This window comes from Nicrophorus vespilloides, unplaced genomic scaffold, assembly GCF_001412225.1.
Source record: "Nicrophorus vespilloides isolate i.1.1-1 unplaced genomic scaffold, Nicve_v1.0, whole genome shotgun sequence".
In the NCBI taxonomy this organism is placed as follows: domain Eukaryota; kingdom Metazoa; phylum Arthropoda; class Insecta; order Coleoptera; family Silphidae; genus Nicrophorus; species Nicrophorus vespilloides.
Window position 1 is genome coordinate 15,887 of NW_017097262.1, and position 23,254 is coordinate 39,140.

At 25.7% G+C, this 23,254-nt stretch overlaps 1 protein-coding gene across 1 annotated transcript in view; it reads left to right on the forward strand.

Moving 5' to 3' along the window:
• Positions 1–23,254, forward strand: part of LOC108559603 (proclotting enzyme) — a 30,998-nt gene that overhangs the window by 3,790 nt on the left and 3,954 nt on the right. Inside the window, exons 3-4 of the mRNA XM_017916933.1 lie at positions 4,303–4,411; positions 22,034–22,193. Coding sequence (XP_017772422.1) covers positions 4,303–4,411; positions 22,034–22,193 — 269 coding nt within the window. The remainder of the gene's footprint in view (positions 1–4,302; positions 4,412–22,033; positions 22,194–23,254) is intronic.

The window sequence follows — 23,254 nt, forward strand, 5'->3', positions numbered from 1 at the left end:
TAACTAATTTTATAGATTTGTTTTTAATTGAATGAATCAAATTTTATAACAATATTATTATTTATAATTTATTTTTAATTATATAATGATAAATATGTGATATTATATTTAGTATTATTTTTTTTAAATTTCTTACATTAATTTTCGTATTTAATTTATTCTCATAATTTTATAATATTTTGTTTAGAACATTAAGAAATATTAAAATTTCACCTTTTTTCCTTATGCAATTTTTATGTTTTGATTTTGTTCTTTTTTGAAGATTTTTTTGCTAGTTTCGTTCTAAAACTTGATACATAGAATTATTTTACTAATAAATTATTTGTCGTTAGTTAAATCTACATTTTTTATACAATATTTTTTTTTGCATTTCTCTAAAAAATATTCAATATCTTTCTAGATTTTGTATGAAAGTAAATTAATTTCAAAAGAATAAACTTAATACTTTCCTACTTAGTACAAATTACAACTTTAAATCATTGTAAACTGTAAGAATATAAATATTTTGTTTTTTATGCAAATGTATCATTAGATTAATTTATTCAAAATTATCTATTAATATTTATGAAATTCATAAAATAATAACTTGTAATATCGACAATAATGCGTGATATGTATGTCATGTACAAAAAGTGTCATGTTTATTTCAGTAATTACTAAATTATTGTTAATAACTTGTTTACTTTAAAAGACACCTGTTCACTTTTTACTATCTTTCATATACATATTTGCAGATAATGAAACATTAATATTAATGTTGTTAAAGTGATATGTTTTCAATTTCTATTAGCGTGTGTGTAAACAATTAATGATATTTGATTAGAGTAAAAATTAGTAATTGTTCGCGTGTAAAGAAGAGTTGGTAAGAGGAGCGAGCAACGAGTGGAAAGTGAAATCATTAAAATTTAAACGCGTTCGTTGTAATAGTACGAGTTGGAAAATAGTAAAACCCGTGTGGACGAAAGTGAAATCCAAACTGGAATTATATAAATTTAATTGATTTAATTCAATCTGATGTCGATGCAATTCTAATTGCGCTCGTAACTCCTCTTTTTCGAATCAAGCAAATACGTGTCAAGGACATCCTTATTTATATACACTTAGTTCTAATGGTTTTAGGAAATCCGCAATCAATAATAATAGAACTACATTGTTATTAATTTTACTTTTTAAAAATATTGTATAAATACATTAATAAAAAGTAATATTTCTGCATTGGTTAGTATTTGCTCAATTTATTAATATAATAATAGTTATGTTAAACAATGACAAAATTATAATATCTCGCATAGTGCGGAATTTATTTTTATTTTGCTTAATTAACATTTAATTTGTCTTAAAATTTTCAATAGTGAATCGGTATCGATGTATAGTTTTATGTAGAATTTTATTAAAAAATGTTTAATCAAAATTTTAATAAATTCTACATTAAAATAGGAACAGTATCTCAGTTATCGTTACGACTATAGACATAGTTCATTTAAAAATTAGGAACTGTCCTTAATTTTATTTATTTACAATATTTTAGTTAATAAATGTCTTTAATACACTGAGTGAAATCTTTCATAAGCTACCTATACTTCAAGAACATTTTTAATTTACATATGAGGGCGACTAATAGCCGAATGGTTAAGTCGCCCTACCAACGCTAGTGGGCGCAGGTTCAAATCCTGGTCAAGCCAGGCCCCTTCTGAGCCCTCTCAGTACTTGCAGCAAGTACAGATGGACACATGAATGAGATTCTGCATATTGACCTTCAGCCAAGTCGATGGACAATGATAGTGTTAAGGTTAACAGCAGATATACAGTGAAATAAAATAGTGGAATCGCAGAGAATCAATATACTACTGAAGTTAAGATTACCTGCCTAATGTCAACCGCAATCTTAAATTTAATCATTATTCACATTGATGAACAGATTGTGAATAAAATTACATTACATAATTTTTTTTTACATATATTTTTAAAACTTTGATATATAATTTAAAAAAACAGAAATAAATAAAAAAACAGTCTTGTTATATTTTTGACAACTTATGTCAGAATCATATTTAAGATATATTAATATAAAGTGGCTATATAGTTGGTGTCAGATGACAACAATGACATTTATATTTTTAAGACCCTATTTAAGGGTTCTATAGTATAAAATGTAATATAGACTAGCGTTTTTCAACTTATGGGTCGTGAAATGACACCTGTCATCATTTATACAAGATCACTCGACGAGACATTCTGGGTGACGCGTCAAAAAACATTATAATGTTCATCACATATGAAATTTGTTCTCATCATCTATGTATCTAACTTTAATATAAAATTTAAAAAAAAGAACGGAAAATAAATCATGAATTGACATGACAGTCTTGTTTTGTATTTGATATTTTATATCAGTATTATATTTCAGATAAAGCAATATAAAGTGCCAGATGATAATGTTCATCATATATGAAATATTATAAGTTAAACCTCGCATAATCATGTATGTATTCAAGTCACTAGGTGCCTTGGACCTACGTTTTTGTTCTAAATTTTAATACTCCGATCCCACAAGGTTCACCATCACTGGTATATACCATGATTTTTCTAAATTCTGTCTGAGTTTTGAACTCACCGCTTTTGTATCAGATTGTATAAGTCCATATAAAACAAACATATTGTAAGTGGAATTATCTGTATCCATTTGATGTCAGAATTTAAAAAAGTATTTGAGAATTATCAGAAATAAATAGTTGAAAGAAATGCATAAAGTGATAAAAAAATACAACTCGGTTTAGTCCGCTTCATTGTAGATAGTACAAGTTTGCAAAACTGAGTTAACGGTTGTAAAGATGCCTCCAAAAAAGAAGCAAAGTAAATCTTCGAAGCGTAAACCAAAACCCAGATATACCGGCAATAGAGATCGTGAGGAGGATAATGAATCAACAAGATCCTCCAACTCAGAATTATCCATCCCAGAATTTTCCATCCCAGATTTCACCTTACCCGTACGAAAACCGGCGAAAATAGATGTCCCAGATCTTCAGTTGTTATCAAAAAACAGGTATCAAGAATTTGATTTAAGACAACACCTGATAAGGGCTGTAATCCAATATGGAATGAACACGCCGTGGATATTAAAACGCAAACAAATTCTCTCCAGGCACAGTTACCAGTTCGAAGATAAACTAAACACGCGGGACGACAGAGCAACTTTTTATTGCAGACTGATGTGGCTTCATCTTTACCAAAATAATTTTCAAACGCAAGTAATCGTCATGACTCCCACAAGAAAATTAGCCAAATATCTATACGATATTTTCCAAGAGATCTTGTTTAATTCGAACATTATAACTGTGAGGTTGTGCACCGGAGAGACGAATTTAGTAACTCAACTCGAGAATTTCCACACGTGCTGCATTGCAATTGGTACACCGGATCGAATCTTTGATTTGATTAGTTGCAGAGTTCTCTGGTTAAATAATCTGAAGATCTTTCTTTACGATGAAGATGAGAATAATATAAGTACCAGTTTTAAACACAAGATCGATCTTTGTTTGGAAACGGTCAGCAGCGACGTTAGACACTTTAAATAAAATCAAGTGATGAAATAGTTGTACTGCAAATTCTTTATTTTGTTAATATTTATAGTTCATTTCATCTTTTTTTGGTTAAACGAATCTTCGAATTTTATTTAAAATCATGTGATTTTAATTATAACTCGATTTGAGACATAAGTTTTGTATTATTTTTTGTTATTTATTCTCATACATGTTTCTCATTATTGAAAATTATTATTAAAAATGGATTTAATATAATATTTTATAAATTATCAAAAACAATAATACAAGCATATCTTATTGGACCTTTATTGATATCCTGAATCTACATAAAATATTTATAGCGCGTTATATTAATTTTTTTATAAGAATGATAAACGAAAAAATGATTACTTTAATAATTTATTACAATAAACTAATTACGCAAGAATAGCTAAATGATGTATAATATTCAAACAAAATTATATAAACAAAAAATATTATTTTTCATTTACGTTATAAATCAAATATTTCTCCTGATAATTATTTAGATGCATCAATAATTACAATAGCTGGATTTCGGACTAAATTGGACTAAAAATGTATAATATTTTATGAACATAATTATTGTAAGTTGCTGCATTAATATAATATTTAATACGTTTAATACGAGTTAACATCAAATATTTCTATCAATAATTTTCATTTTATATAAATCAATTATTAATTATATTATTTATATTAAGATATGTATGATATTGAATTTGTTGTTAATATTTTACAGGTTGTGGAATATCAACGGGGCAACAAGCACAACGAAGAATTGTCGGAGGAGACGAAGCTGGATTTGGTAGTTTTCCTTGGCAAGCTTACATAAGAATAGGTTCATCAAGGTAAGTCAATTTCGAACCAAATAAATACCAATATCTTGTATATAAAATGAAAAAAAAAACTAGTGTAATAATCTAAATATGTCTTCTATACATTGAAAATAAATTGAAATTTTACTGCAACCAACTTAAAACTGTTATAACTTTCGAAACGCTGGGAATGCTGTATTTTAACATAATTTTTCAATTATGAATATCTTTAAGAAATTCATTTTCATAACATATCATTTCTAAAAAAGAAAAAAATAGTTATATTGTGTTGAAGGGATAATTAAAAATAAACTTGTTTTTGTATTTTTAACTTTGGCAACAATTTTTACCTCATTGAATTGACGCCAAGAAGGGTAAAATCTTAGTTTGAGGCTAGAGGAGGTATTATTAAGTATTAGTTCGTAATATTTGGTTCTAATTTTTAAAAAACAAAGACAAATAAAAAGAATAGGGGTCGCATGAGGTTCTTTTGATAAGAAATTGCAGCCTTAGCACTCCACGTAAGTTAGCGTTTTTTTTAAATTATTTTTTATCAAAGAAAACAGAAAAACAAAATAGCAAGCATGGAGCGGAACGATTTCCCATCGCAAATCTTCCTATTAAGTTAGCATTAGCGAAGATTAATTTCTCAAGTAATACTACTTATCGTGCGGCTCCCTAGACTTTTTTTAACAGGCAATATCTGCAAAACAACTCTTTGCTCCAAAAAAGTTGTCGGTTTCTGTTTATTATGACATAACTTTATCTATTAAACATAATAAAACATGTTGTGTTCAATGATTAGCTGAGAAGAAAACTTTACTAGAGCAGTAGTACTTCTACTTTATTTAAAAAATTATATATTTAGCAAAATGACTACTATTAAGTTTTAAATATCATCAATCTCAATATAAAAGTAGTTGCATATATTTCAATTTTAGTCACAAACTATACTCAATTTTTATTAAATAAGTTTTATGAACAAATATATGGTTTATGTATTCCATGCATATAGGAACTCATATTAGCAGTGTGATTTAGTTTCAACTGAGATACGTACAAAGTTTGCTTTATTTACACACAGACTTTGCACTTTATGCAAAGCTGACAAAGTAAGGGATGTTTCACTCCCGCTAGAAATAAATTTCTCGGTGAACTGGAACAAAAAAAAGCATGTTTATTACATTATAAAAGACACTTTATATTAATGTTTTTAAATACATTTTTAACGCTGTTCAAGTATTTTTTTAATGGATAAAGGATACATTAATATTCATTTTAAGTTGTTGAAAGTTGTTACAGGATATTCTTAATTACAATATGAAATGAAATCATTTTAATTTCAATACGTTTTACAAATTCTTTTAGTAATTGAGAAATTGTATAGAAAATGTGTAAATTATATTTATTGTCCAGATCAAAAGTAAGTTATAATTAATAGAACTTATTAACAAAAATATTATATTATTTTAAAAGTCAACTGATACAAAGGGCTATTGATTTGTAATTATTTGTGTAGTTTTATATAGAAAAAAATAAACATATATTAATATTTAAAATAAACTAATAAGATTACGTTCTTTAATTATTCAAATATTGCATTTGGAAATAATAGGATTTATCAATATAAGTAGATTAAATTAAATAAAAAAGTGGAACAAAGCATGAATAAAAGATTGATGTTAAATAACCGCAATTAAATATAGCGTACAAAGCCGATACTAAACGGATTACTGTATACGGATTATTGGATTTGCAGTATCCGTGCTTTGTAAAGAATGGAACATGGGCATTTACATTTAAATCTGCAAGAGTATTAATTGACACAATCCTAATCTATACAAGTATTTGTTACTAAAAATCAACTGTATATTAAACAAATCAATTTATTTTATTATAAGAAGATAATATTGATAGTAATACAAAATAGAAATTTTTAAGAATAATTTACAATGTCTCACACGTTTTTTATTGAGACATTAGAAAACAGTATATAAATAATTTAAGAATCTGAATTATTATTAAATTTTTGAAATAATTTAACTGCATATTAACAATTTAACAAATATATTAAATTAATTATAAAAATAAACAATTTAAAATTTATTTATTTATTAGAAATAATACATAAACTGCAAATAATTGCAATTATTATATAATTTTATAGACTAATGATTTTCTTTCTGACATTTTATGTGTATTGAAAATAAGTTAACAATTATGTATATCATCAAAGAGTTATAAGTTGAATAATTTCATTTCAAAATATAGAAAGTGTCTGAGGATGAATCTACAAAACCGTAGAAGCGTGCTAAAAACAATTGCTTGTACAAAAAAAAAGAAACTTCAATTTGGATATATACACAACACAGATTACATGTATTTTTTTTATACAAATGAAACAAGGCTATATTTATTGTCATAACGTTCATATTGTTAAATTAATTTCTCAAATTTTGAAAATCCTGTAACAATTTAATTATTTATTTATATAAGAGTTTTTACAAAGTTTTATGATTTTTGATTCATTATTAAAAATAATTAAAAAAAAATATACAATTTCAGATGATTTGTAATAGTAATGAAATTTATTACTATTACAAATTAATTAATGAGTTATGACTCCCAATGATCTCATAAATATTTTTGTAAAAATTAACAATTTCCTCTATCGCTAAAAATACAAAAGATTTAGTTAATCTGAGGAAATTAATGATAAAACTTCTCCATTTACTAGTGAATTTTTATAGCTTTTTTTAGCAAATGCAATAATTTTATCCCATAAACTTATGAAAGATGTAAAAAAAAGATAAAAAAGAACAAATACACGTAATATACAACTTATATACCAGTTGTAGTCTCATAATTAAAACGAATATTTCTTCAATTTATGACACAATCTTCACAAAAAAGCGCACTGGTCTATATGATTATTCTGTTGATGTTCTTTTTTTTTTAGTAATTTAATTAAAATATCAAATGTTTAATATAAATGTACATTTTCTCGAAAACTTTTATTCCCGAGAATCGAGACATAAATAAAAAACGGTTGGAAATACCTATGGTCAATAGCCCATTGTTTTCTTTTATTATGATTTTGTATATAAGCATTAATTTCTTAATTGTTTATTTTTTTTTATCTTTTAATTTCATACAAATTCAAATTTTTGTGTATGTAAATAGTACAGTAAAATAATGTCATATAATTTGCTAATAGAGTTGTATTTCCTTATTTATAACAATGGAAATTAACATATACTTGAGAAACTACACATGTACTAGAAGCTACTTACTCCAACGATTATTTTACGATTATGCTGTTATATTTGCTCAAAAAAAAAGACGCGGTTTGTCTAAGAAAGATATTACTATTGAGTTGCAGGTTTTTTTCGTTGGAACCATTTTACTGAAGCATTGAGCCATTAAGCCAATTAAAGGTCTCGTGACTGATCCATTGTAGTCGATCTCACGACTTCGGTTAACGTACAAAATGTTTGTAGAAAACGATTAGTGTGCGAGGAATTTCACGATTTACGCAATTAGCGGCTTACTAACGATTGTATGCAAATGAAATAATCAATTATTATGCGCATCTACAGTCAACACAATACCATAAAGCCGCTATTGCATTTTAACGACTTTCTTTCACTTAAGCATTGTCTCATCGTATTACCAATTAATTAAATATTCTCTTATCGAAAACGTGCTTTCTTTACATCTTATTTATTTATTCCTATAATAAATAATATTATACATCCTTTCTACAAATACCTCGGATAGTGCGGGTAATACTTTTGAAAGCGGACTAAACGAGGAGTTTAAAACCGAATAAAAAACTTGACTGACACATGTATGTATTATTTTGACAATTAAAATTGAGTTTGTTTTGAAATTTTTAAACCGGACTATAGTGAATCCGGACTGATCGAAGCAGCACTATGCAAGGTTGATTTATTGATGGTTCTATTTAAATAATGATACGGAGAAAATCTTAAATATCGAAATCATATGATTTAACACAGTCAAATAGAAAAATATCTATGTTTGAGGTAAACACATACTTTCTTTCGCCATAACATAAAGAATACCATTACGTGAATGTCATTGATCCTACGCACATGCACACATACTCACTTTCTAGTTCTTAAGTTTGTACATCAACTTCCTTTTTTTGCACGAAACAATACCATAAATTATAGTCGAAATTAGAGAAGTAAGAGGAAAAAAAACTATATAATGGAAAACGACAAAGACATTTATGTCCTGGAAGTGAAGCGGAACTGATGATATAGGTGTGTAGAGGATATTGGAAGTATCCGATAACGTTCTTTGGAATTTACATAATTATGTAACATCGTAGAATGCATAACGTAGATATTATTTAAAATATAGGTTTATTTCCTTCTTCGGATAGGAAATGATGTAGGAAATTGTTCGAAAAGTAAATTATAAAGCAAGAATTTTATAATTAGTATTTCTGGTTTAATGGAATTGATAGAAATGGAGAGTAATATGTATTGTATATATTTTCAATTATTAAGTATAATAAAAATTTACAAATTAAAGCTTTTTCTTATAATTTCAAGGGAAGTAATAAACGTAAGAATTAAATTAATTATAATATTATTTTCATTAAACCTGTGGAATATAAATAATTCGATTATAAATAAATACTCACATTGACTACTGAATTATATTAGATATTGTATTATATAATTTAGTATACAACGTATTAATATTGCAGGTGATCTTAAAGAAACAAAATATGAACAGAATTCTACATAAAATAATATATTATATATAGTCAATTTTCAATTGTTATAAGTTTTATACAATAATATTACTAGTATCATAATTATTGTAAGTCTGAATATTTAGTACCGAAAAGTTATGCTTGCAACACTTGAAAAGATTCCTTGGATTCAAAACAGTCTTCTCTAGATTAGTACTAATTAATAGACAGATAAAATGGTAATTGTAGTAAAATTAGGATTACCTTTGGAATTTCTTATAATATAAATTAACATATTCTCTAATAACACTAGTCCGAATAATTTTTAATATTAGCATAAAATAGTTTTTTTTATATATTTGAAAAAATATATAGATAATCGATTTAAAAAACTTAAATTATATACTAAATCATATACCAAGGGTTGTTTCTTGAGGAATTCTAAAGTAATAATATAATCTTTAATCATTTGCATTTTATTGCAATAATTGTTCTTAAATTCATATTTTTCCATTGTTTTGAAAATTACAAAAGTAGCGTCACTAAAGCCACTGTAACTTGTGAACGAAATGTAAGATTGACATAAAAGTTTGACAGCCGTCGTCTGAAGGTTGGTACTATCTAAATATTATATGGATTTATCGATAGAGGCGTCATCTATATGTCATACTATGAACTTATTGAGTGACGTGTTAGTTGTTTACAAATCCAATAATAAGGTTTTTTTTATATATAATTCAATTAAAAAATGTAACATCATTATGACAAGTGTATACTAAATGTCATTGAAAATTAAGGAAAATAAATTAGTAATGAAATATAATTGGAAGGTTAAAGTAAATAATAAATGGAATTTTATATAATATCAATAAATATTAACGTTTACATTTCACGGAATAAAGTGAAATTATTTTACTGTGTTTTAATATCAACACTTTCTTAATGCACAAAACACAATCTATAAAAATAATGTAAATAACTCGATTACTATATAATTTTCCATATAATAATTTATGAGATTTTAATAGCAGCCATAAAATACACTCAAATACAATTGCAAATGTTGGAAATTATTTCGTAGATGATTTTAATAAAAACAAAATGAATAAACAAAGCACGATAAAACCATTAAAATAAATAATTCTAACGATTTATAATTTTCTATATGATAAATTAGTAGTTTTTTTTTAATGACGAGCATAAAAAATAATCAAATATAATTGCAAAATACAAAAAGGCAATAAAATGGAATAAATTTATAATTATGTACTAAATAAATTCAATAATAAATTTTCATGGCGAACGTAAGGCAATAAAATAAATCAAACAAAGCTATTTTCATTCATTATTAGTGTTTTCATATGTACAAAGTGATATGATTTTGTAGTGAAATTCAATACTAAAAGTTTCTAAACGTATAAAACACGATCATAACTCGAACGGTTTATAATGTTCAATATAATAAATTAGAAGATTTTTTTTTAATGATGAGTATAAAACAATTAAATATAATTGCAAAATATTTAAATGTAATAATCAAATTTTCTTGGTGAACGTAAGACAATTAAATATTTAAAATGAATCAAAAAAAGTTGTAGTATTTTCGTATATGATTAGTGTTTAAAGTGAAATGATTTTGTGAAATTTAATACTAAATACAAATTTCTAAATGTATAAAACGCGATCAAACGATTTAATAACTTAAATGATTTATAATTTTCAATATAATAAATTATAATTATTTTCTAATGAGCATAAAATGAAAATAAAAAGAGGGAATATTGTACAAATTTGCAGATATTATACGTAATTTTCTTGATAAATGTAACACGATTAAACATTCATATATATATATATATACATATCCCCGATATATATGCTGAGAAAAAACGTGTAAATTGAAATTGTAACTTTTTTAATTTAATACCGTTTAAATCGAAAAGTATGCAAAAATCGCATAGGATAGATAGGTTATTTTCAACATTTATTTTTATTTTTCGTTTTTTAACCGTATAAAAAGATATATTTCTAACCGCCTTTTTTATAAAAATGATTTTGTAGTGAAATTATAAAAAAATATCTTAATGCATAAAACACGATCGAACAGTTAAAATGAATAACTCGAACGGTACAAAAACTATAATATTATTTTGGTGATTCCCCTTTGGAATTTATATATGTGTCTATACTTTGGCCAATAAATAATATTAATTATTAATAATTTGTTTTATAGAATTTTCGTAAGAGAAATTATATTGAAGATAAATTTGATAGTGAACAAATAAAGAAAATCGGATAGTTTAATGTGAAATTATGTTATAGTGAAATGTTAAATGTTTAAATTATGTTTAAAACAAATATAGAAAATGTTATAATATTATCAAATAAAACTAATTATTAAGTGAAATTATTTTGAAGGTAAATTTCAATTTGGTAATGAACTTTCTTTATAATTGTAACACGATCAAAGATTTAAAATAAATATTGAAAATGCTGCAATATATTTTCGAATATAAAATAATTATTAGCATTTAATTAACAATTAAAACTTTCTACCAAAACAATTATAGGTCTTTTTTTTGTGTAAAAATTCGGTGTAGTTTGTTCTCTCTTTCAATTTGAAAAACTACTTAATTTTTGTTTTCATTCGGCGGGCAGAAAGAAAAAGTGCCGAGATAATAAACGTTTTCTAAGTCCGGTCGAGTCCGAGAATTTATTGCCGACATTAAGAGTTTCACTTTTTATATCTCATTTTGGTGTTATTGGTAGGCAGCAATAGCACTTTTACTTAATTATTTTTCGTCGCTTTAAGCGTTACATCGAGGAGACAACACAGAGAAAATAACTTTCATTTTCGATGCACAATCAATCAAGGACCCGTCCTCGTCAGAAGAAATTTTAATGGCACGACCTCAGCAACATTCTCCATGAAATTTCTTCCATCGACGAAGAAACCGTGAATCACCATTACAAAGAAAATCAATTAAGTGAATCCAATCACGTGTTTAGACCAAGTTTTAATCATCAGCATTAAATGTTATAAGTGAACAACATTAAAATCATATTATCTTTGAAGAAAGTAAAACTAAATCTCTTGATAGAATGATACAGCCTTGATTGATTACAGTGATTCCACAAACTACTACTTCAGTTTTTATTTTCACTTCTATAAATAAAGGAAAGTATAGATTACAAAGTGATTCAACTGTCTTAAGGAAATGATAATATATTATTTATCATGAATCGTCTTGATATTCATATAAATAATGAAGGCGCTGTCATCTAAATGATTATTTAAAAAGTTGATTTTAATGCATTTCTAAAGTATCCTAGATGACCTCATCCTTAGAGAGAAAAAAACGAATGTGTACCAACCAGGTCAAGATACATGTGAAAACTTTAAGAAAAAAAAGATGGTTCAATTCTTTCGTATGGAATATATATATTTTTTTATTGTTGTTGTTGTGAAGATTTCATCTGGAGATTGGGACGAGGATGATTTTCTTGATGTGCCAGAAGGCGGATGTTTGTTGACGCGTATGACCTTTCACTTTAGAATTCCATAAAGCTCAGTACACTTACTTTCCGTAGTGTGATGTCATATCCAAGTTATAATTAAAACTCATTAATGTGTCATTTGAATTATATTAAGCCATTGTCGCGTGACTCAACTAGTGGGCCTTTATCGTGATCTTCCAAATACCATCATTAATTCAAGATCAAACAAACATTGTTTCTACTGTCAAGAGACAATTATTATTTCTGTTGTACACTTCCAATTGATAATAGTAAATAAATTTATCTTAATCTATTTATATTACCGTCATTTAATGATTATGAACAATGATCTCAAACTGGTGGCCCACGGACCGCATCTGGCCCCTGAAGCAATTTTACACAGACCATTTAGTATATCTGAATTATGTACTTGTTGTAAATATGGTGCTTATAGTTTTTTTTTTAAATTTATTAATAAAGCAATCTATCATATTTCATTAATAACAATTATAAATTCATTTAATATAATTATACAACATATGTTAATATTTGTATTTTATTCGGGAAAGAACTATGAAATTTTCTTTATTTGTTTTAAATGTTTGATCGTTTTACTTTCTTAAAGAAAGTTCATTATTATATGTATCTATAAAATAATTACAAATTTATACCATCAAATCAAATTTTGAAACGTTATTTTAACTGTTTGATCGAGTTTTATGCAATAAGAAACTTTAATTTCACTACAAAATCATTTCACTTTAAACCATCTTATCGAAACGTTAAGAAATATGCATATTAGTACACATTTTCTTTATTTATTTATCGTTTTACTTTCACCAATAAAATTCCTTAATACATTTATTTAGAATATAATCGAAAATGTATACCGTTTTATTGCATATTTTTATTCTTTAGTTCAATTTGATTGTGTACTGCAGCGTTTTCAAAACTGTGAGGCGCGCCTTCCTAGGAAGGTGCGGACTAGTCTAAGGGTAGATGCAAATATTAGTCACAATAAGCAATTTTCCAAATGACTGCTAAAGTTTTATCTATTTTATGAAATCGAGGCATCAAATTTGGAAACCACTGGTGTGTGCTCATTGTTTTATCATTCAAGTTATTTAATTATTTGATCGTGTTTTATGCATCTATAAACGTATCAAAATTGTAATAATTATTTTTATTTTAAAATACTTTAGCTTTTTGAATATATTTGAAGTATTTAATTTTCTAAAATTAGTCAAGAAAATGTATTATTACATTTATTTATAAAATAATTGCAAATTCATACCATTTTATTGAGTTTTTTAAAAATTATATTTTATTCTTATTAGTAGTTTTATAACTAATAAATTATAGATTGTTCGAGTTATTTGAGCAAATACAAATGTTAAATGCAGAAAAACAATATTTGATTAATGAGTACATTTCAATTCAAAACATGTATTATTTTTAAATGAATCAGTTAATTCATTTTGTTATTTTTTGTTAAATTTCTGATAAAAAATTTAAAACTTATGCTATTATAGGAGAAAATAAATTTGGAAAAATAATTATGTAGAATAAAATAAACTAATTAAAGTAAACAAATTGGTTGCATTAGAACATTTATTATACAATAAATCACAAATAATTAAAATATATTTAGTAAGGTTATAATTGGAAAAAAACATGAATTATTCATGTTCATAGTGGGGCTTCGATAAATCCCATTTGAAAATAAAAATAAATTATAAAAAAGTCTGTTTTTGTGCGCTTTATTACATTGTGGCATTTTTTCCATATTTTTGTTTATAATTATAAAAAATCAATACTTATTTTATTTTTAAATCCAAAATTTGTAATACCTTTGATATATGCTTGAATAGAGAATTGACAGGTGAAACTGTACATGATTTCTATACTATATTTAGAGCTTTGTGAAACATCTCTGAGAGTGTATGGAAATTTAAAATTTATATCCGCGTGGGTGTAAAAATTTTCCGCATGGACGGATTTCACGATCTGAATATGAGGAAATGTGCATTTAGCTGTGCGAATATGTAAAATACACATCGATTGCATCTTTGACATTTCCGTTTCTTAACATACGGATATGAAGATATAGGAGGAGAAAACTGAAGGCAATCATATTATGCAGTGTTCAAGTATTAAATATAAATATCATTAGTTACTTAATTGTACGCTCAAATAAATATATTTGGAAAAATTTGCAGTAATATTATAGCTTAATTTAAATAATCGTAACTAAATATTTTTTAATCCCTATTTCTATCAGAATATGTTTTTGGTTGTAAAAAAATCTTTTACGCTTAGTATTTAATATTTATGCATAATATGTTTGCTCTTGGATATCAATGAAGGACAAACATTATCCTTACGTATTAGCTTGTCCTTCTCGTCCTTTGTTTGAGCTTCAACTTTGGGGACATCAATTGAGTGTTTACAAAGGATAATGTCTTAAGTACATTTATGAGTTGAGAAATATGAGTATCCGTCACCGTTGAATAATCATGGCTATTTCACGTCTACATTAGTAAAGATTGGAGAAGCAAAAAAAAACGTATTAAGAATATCAATGAAAAAAAATGTTATTAATATTATTATTGTTTTGAAAATATCGCTTTGTAATTTTGTGTTAGTATAATTGATATTGAAATAATAAATCATACAATTTTGTATTATTTTATATGATCTAAGTAAATCGAATATTACGGCTTCAATCAGTCCGGATTAACTATAGTACGGTTTGAAAATTTTAAAACTAAATTTTAATTCATCATTCATTTTCTTTATACACAAATGGTTGTACATTCTTTTTTAATCTTTATTTTATACGGTTTATTTTTATGATTTGTATGTATTGACGGAACCGATTATTGTTGTACCTTAAAATTAGTGTTCAGTAGGAATGTAAATGTGATAATAATTTTCAAAAGTTAAATAAATATTTTTGCGAAAAGTAATAAATGCATATTACAGTGATTTCTATTTTGTTGCTTATAGTTAGAAAGGAAAAGTGTTGTAATTATTTATTATTGTTATTAATTTGCTAATTAATATTGTGCGACGATGCATCAAGTCATGCTAATTGCTAATAATTGAAAACGTATAAAAGTATACAGCATATTTAATGTGAATCACAGCTTTTACATTAATTACGTCACAATGATTATTATTTTTATATTCTTTTCTATAAATACATGTGGTAATTTGCAAATCAACTATTATGATGATTATAATTCTCATTTATTATATAAGATTCAATTTATAAGTTTTCACTGTAGTGATTTTTTTTGTCAGAATTGTAATCAAGAGAAATATAATAAATTCCAATACTTTCCTGAAATATTTGAAAATGCAAATTATATAAGTTTATGGAATTGTTCGTGTTGTATCGATGAATGATTGTTTTTAACGAAAAAGTATTATTTAACAAAATTATTATAATTATAGAAACATATGTTTATAAAGTCTAACTTATACCGGAATTTTGTTATCCTGAGAAGCGGGAAATTTAAATTTAATTTGCTACAAATTATTTATTTTAATAAAAAAACTTTTGAAGAGATGAAAATAAAACAGATCAATTAAAAAGTCTGGAGTATACTAATATAATTATTATAAACTTTGAAAAGTCCTTTAAAATGTATACAACAGATTATAATTAGTCAAATATTTATTGTTTCATATTATAGCAAATTATATAAATATCTAATTAATGTTATCGTAGCGAGCGTGTAGTAGGACATTTTCAATTTTTTCCCGCGATTTTTATTATTTTTTCCCGGGAAAATTGGAATTTTTAGAAAATTTGTATGATCTTCAATAACTACATTAAAAAATAGCTGCTTGTGTGTTCTAATTACAGTAATATCTCGCATTGTCTGTTCCGGCAATATCTCGGACTGTTAAACAAAACGAGAACATTAAAACCACATAAAAAGATATTTGACTGTTAAAAAACGATATTTTATGTATAAATAAATATTTTTTTAGGAATTATTTTGATCAATTAACAGTCAGTTTATTTAAAAAAAATTAAAACTGGACTATAGTAAATCCCTACTGATCAAAGCAATATTTAGATTTATTAAATAATTTGTATAAGAATAACAAAAACAATGATACATACATATAGAAAATACAGGAAAGGACTATTTCCTGCAAACGATACATGCGTTTGTCCTTGTATTTTACGTAAATCGTGTGTTGAAATATCTCGTTTAGTTTACGAAAGATAGGATTAAATTAAGCGTAACAATGTCCATGAATAATTATAATAAGTTTGTTAAAAGTAGGAGAAAATATCACTTTTTGATGGAAAATAGAAAGGAGTTTGAATAATGTTGAAGAAGAAAGCTATCTTCGAGTTTGCGGGGGCGGCAAATGCGTGCCCTTTACAAACTATTTGTTAGAATAGAAATAGGTGAAATATTGGATGTAATAACAAACAACCAGACATATTGACTTTCTGCTTTCTGATCATAAACTTCGATGCACGTACATTCTAAGTCGTTCAAAATATTTATACATCTCTAATAAAATGTTCAATTATTAAATTATACAATGTTCATGGATCTTTTCAGGTCAATTGTGAATTAATTTAAGTTATTAAATAAATGATCCAAGTTATTACTTACTTAATAGTGTAGTAAATCAAATTGAAATTTATTCTAGAATTTATATTATTGTTCCAATTTTGAAAAGTAATTTATTTAACTGAATTATATGTAATGAATGGTTGCGAAACAATTCATATTTGCATGATAAAATCTGCATTACTTTCTAATACGTATAATTAATGCAGAAACGTTGCACATCATTTGAATGTATCCAAATTGAGCTGCAATTGAAAATCCATATGTATGCTGTGGGTATAATTACACGTAATTACAGTATGCATTGCTAAAATCCAGTTAAACATGAGTAATTATGTAGAAATGAAATAAAGCATCAAGCGAAGTAATTATTTTAATTAAAGCATGATCATTAATTATTCGATGTTGTTTGGTTATTAGCTTCCATTTGTATCCAATATTTTCGTACATGAATAATCAAATTAACGGTGCGAATTATTTATCGCATTTACATTTAATGTAATACATTAAATGCATAACAATATATCTGTTTGTATTTATAATAATACTTGAAATCAATATTTGTATTAATGTACTAATAAAGTTCTGATTGTATAAACATATTTTTAAACAATAAATAGTTTATATTATATTAATTCTGATTCTTAAGAGTGCTTCTTCTCTCATCAATTAACTATTATATATAAAAGTTAGTTAACTCTTGTAAAAACAAATTGCAATTTTAACATTTTAATACTTTTCAATACAATTCGAAATTTGCAAATAGAACATCTACACAAATTCATTAATAATAGCAATCTCATAGTTATATTCCCGGGATTTCCCGACAACTGAATCAACATCGGGTGGTATGGATTCAACATAAACGTCTTCTACTGACCTATGAAATTCATCCCGTGATATATCAACCAAATTAAGGGGTAATTACTATTTCCTAGAAAACTATAATAATTGTAATTAGTTTTCATTCAAAATGTAGTACAATGTGCGCACCACTGCCCATCGAGAAAAACGAAATTATTCTATTACACTTTTGCTATATTAAATCGGAAATCTAAATGTTTTAGATTGTTATCTATTTTATTATATTATATAATTATCGTTATTAAATTTAAATTTAAATCCCCCCATTATTTGTCATGAATTTGCACATTGATCCGTGTAATGTTACAAACGTTGCTTAACTTTAATTTTACAAAATTTGAATATATTAACATAAAAAGTGAAACTACTATACTGAATACACTAAATACAATACTGACTTTGGTAAAAAGTTACTAATTGAATGTACAAATAAAATTCTTTATGTAATTTTTGTGTTGAAAAATTAGAAACTCGCCAGGATTTGCGATGTTAACAAATAAGCAAAAAAATAGCTGTCTGTATATAAAGAGAAATTTATTTAATAAAACTAGGAAGAAGATGGATATTTTCCTCAACGTTTTCCTGCAATTTTACATAACAATTCAATAGACATCGTGCACTTGCACTCGTTTCATTGAAACAAATCTTATACAATCTAATGAGATCATTATTATATACGTTATATAATTGTAAATGTTACAAAGTGCTTCCACATTGGCTATAAAAAATATACAAAGAAATTGTTGTATAACATTTCTGGTTATGACTAATGTATTATAATCTAATAATTGAATTTAATTGTAAATGTTACACATTGTTTCAATAATAGTTAAAAAATATAAAGAAGTTTTTATTATTGTGATTAATATATTATAATCCCATTTTATACATAGAGATTAACTCATAATTTCTCAGAATTTAAATCCAAGTTATTAGAAAAAAAACATTTTTTATAACATTTTACAGTATATTTGAAGTACATATATAATTTTAAGTATGACTATTTTTGTTTTACTAAAAATAGATTTGAAAAAAATCTTATCATCATTATTAGAAATATACAATAGGTGATTGATTAGTTAAGAAACAGTTCGGACTGCGTACAAATCGGACAACGAACACGGGAAAGATTTGAAACACATGTTCGGATAACGTACACCTTCAAACCATTCGACGTTACTTTGGGGTGCAAAGAGCACCGAAAGTGTTCGTTGTCCGATTTGTACGAAATCCGAACTGTTCCTTAACCGATCACCGATATAGCTCGAGACGCTTCTTAAATCGTTAACGTACAATTCGGGTTCGTCTTCTGAACGGATTATATTCCGTAGTGTATGAATAATAAACAAAAAAACTATACAAATTCAACAAAACAAGAATAAAGTATGTATATTGAAGACAATATCCCAAGCTATTTGATACTGGACTAATCGAGTAAATCAAAATCACATACAAATAATAACAAAGGAAATACAGATAACTTTGGTATAAACAAATGAGTATTTATTAATATTTAAGAATTTTGACAAAAATAATGTTGTTTTGTCTAAAATTATAATAATATTTACTGAAATAATATTACAAAAGTCCAAATAATTAGAATTATGGGACAGAAAAACATATTTTATAATTAAGTAAATAGAATTTAGTAATGTGTGAAAGTGTGAAATTCATATTTTTAATTTTATATTGTTTAAATATAATTGCAATTGCAGTTTATATAAATAATGATATCTTCACTTAATTATGGTTAAATATAAACGATAATTAAAATAAGTTAACATCCGTGACAAAGGAAATATTTGTAATATTATTATTGCCGGTATAAGTAAATATTTGTTATTACGCAGATAGCATCTCTTCAACTGTTGCTCAACCATTCAATTTATCATAATTTCATTGCAATTACCGGAGTCTCAATATTGACGTTGCGTACAAAAGTTTTGCGTTCGTAAATATTTCAAGGTTTAATGCGCATTGTATTTAGGTAGGTCAGTATCGCCATTTAAAAACGGTTACTTCGATCGATTGCATAAACTTGACCCACTTCCCGGTCCCCGGAACCCGGATCCACCGGCCGACAGGCAAAATCTATAAAGCTCTCCGAATGCCAAAACCGCCCCCACCCCTGAATGCCGCCCCACCAAAACCTTCCGCCGCCGCCTCCACACCGCTACATCCAATGCCGCCCCCGCAAAAGCGAAGCTCACACACACGCAAACTCTTCCACCTATACACATATATATTCTAGGTCACTAAATGTCAATAGTTCATGCAACGGAGAAAAACACTTTGCATTTACTATCTTTGTTTGATTTAATTATTATACTCATCAAATTTACAGCATATGTAATAAATAAATTGAAATGACATAAAAAAATATTTTTTACATTTTTATTAATTTTGTCCTGATATAAAGAAGTAGTATTAAATCGTTAAATAACACTATTTGGGGGCACTAGACTTACATTATTTGGGGCTCTTAGTTATTGAATTAACCTAAGTTTGGGTTAATTGTATGTATTATTTTAAAGAACAGGGCTCTGTAATGCAGCTCATGAAGACTATGCCTAAATCCGCCCCTGGCCAAATATCTTATATTAACACAAGAACAAAGAATTTGTTCATGTATATATCATAAGCTTGTAATAATAGTAATTGAGTCATGTGCGCTTTGTATATGCAGAATCAATGTATTTCAATTATACTGGGTGCCCAAATTAAAATATATGTATCATAAATTAAAACTACACTAAACAAATAGTGAATAATAGTGTGATATATTTGACAAGTGACATGGTGACTTTCTTGTGAGATTGACAAAAATAAAGTAACAATAGAGCATGCAAAAATCGACTAATATTATGAATTATATAATTTCATGACTAATTGAACTATGATTAATTAGTAGTGAATGAATCTATAAGAACATAATGTTGTTATGTTATGTTCTATATAATTATAGAAATATTTTAACAAAAAAAAATAAGAATATAATCTTTTAGAGTGACGTAAAAACAAAACTTATTCTTAAAGTTTCTTTAAACTTAAAATAATAAAAAACACATTAGCTAATTAACACTTGAATATATTGAATATTCTTCTTGTAATTACAAGAAAAAATATAAATAAATAAATACAATATATATTTTGTTATTTATATCAGATATCCTAGGACTTTTATCAAAAATTAAAGTTGTTAATATTTATAATAATTATCAAAAGGTTCCAAAATAGATATATAACAAAGATCTGCAAAACATGAGAATAGAAAATACTGTGTTCAGAAATACTATAAGTAGATGACGAAAAAATGTTATGAAAATATTTAAACTTTATATCAATTTGAAACCAAATTACAACTTTCACTATTTTTGGTTATGATTTCGTCTAATGAGGTTGATACTAAATTTGACAGATTCAATTACACCTTGAAATTTATATTTTATTGTAATGTGTAGATATTTAGAAAAGTGTACATTTGTTTATAGATATTAAATGACATCATTTGCATTTAATGTAATTCTGATTGTTAATTGTTATTTGCCTGAAAAGTTGTACATAATCATGTAATAATCATATAATAAAATACTATATATGTCTACATCGTTTATAAGAAGTAAATACATTAAAAATACTATAATGGAATCTTTCGTAACCTATGGGACACAATACTGAATTGTGTTAAAAAGGAGTCGCAAAATTACAATTGTCACCTTGTGTCAAATCGTATTTTTTTTATAATATAAACAATTGGGTCATATTACAACTACACAACAAATATGTTGGGTCGCCCGCCAATAGGTTGAGAAACGCTGTCAAAATGCATTTCTTGTAAAGTACTTATCAAGTTAATACATATTTTTAATATAAATTAAATTATTTGAATTAAAAAAAGGTGAAACAGTTAATATCAATAATATAAAAGTAACTAATGTTCTGTATGTTTATTTTCAGATGTGGAGGTTCGCTAGTTAGTAGACGTCACGTAGTTACTGCAGGCCATTGCGTTGCACGCGCGGCGCCCAGGCAAGTGCACGTAACACTCGGTGATTACGTAATCAACTCGGCTATGGAGCCGTTTCCCGCCTACACATTTGGGGTGTCACAGATACAGGTTCGTTCGATGCGTATTATGCTCATACATAAATCATCCTCTACTCAATTAGTTTTAATAATCTGGTTTACCTTTCTACCATTACATAATTACACATCCATTTACACATTAAGTTCAATTTGACATCAATCAAATAATTTAAGTTATTTTCATTTATTGTTTTTTTTTTAATTAATCAATTATTTAATAAATAATATTATAATTATTTTAATATTAATTTATTTTAATTAAATATTTAATAATTCAACTACTAAAATTTATTTTATAAATAAAGAAAGTGGTAATATTTACTTGAATTTACTATATAAATATAAATCAGAAATATTATAGACGATTTAAAATAATATTATCTGTGTATCGCAAAATATCTGTTAGTGTTATGCATATATATAAGAAAATATCTAGAGCGCATCAGAAAATATGAATATTTCAGCCACAATATTTCATTTTTATAATATAATCTCTCTTTTAAGATAAATTGAGTGCAAAAGCATTGTGTTTCTTTAGTAAAAGAAGTATTGATCAAACTATAAACATATTTATTTTCAGCAGCGATATTTTATGAGATTTCCTTAGCATCTAGCTATTTCTTAAAGTCGGAAATATGAACATATATATTCTTAATATAAAATATCATTTTCATATCAAATCTTCTAGGAATACTAAATTGCATAAATTTTTGGAAACTCAGAAACATTACATTTCATAATTCATTGATTTCCATCATTTTTCTAGTTGATTGGAAATTTCAATATTCTTCGAAAACAATGTCTAATATATTTCTATTATTTTATTCATATATTTATTTATTATCGTTTATCAATAATTAATAATGACTAATTATATTAAAAAAAAATCTCTTATTTATTGAAGTTGATATAAAAATTATCTTAATAACAACGAGAAAAAAGTTGTAGGAATATGGAATTGCAAAGATTCTTGGAAATTCAGAAATATCACATTTCGTAATAATATTTCGTAATTCATTGATTTCCATCATTCTTCAAACTAAATGATTGAAAACATGAACATTTTTCAAGAACAATGTCTAATATTTTTAT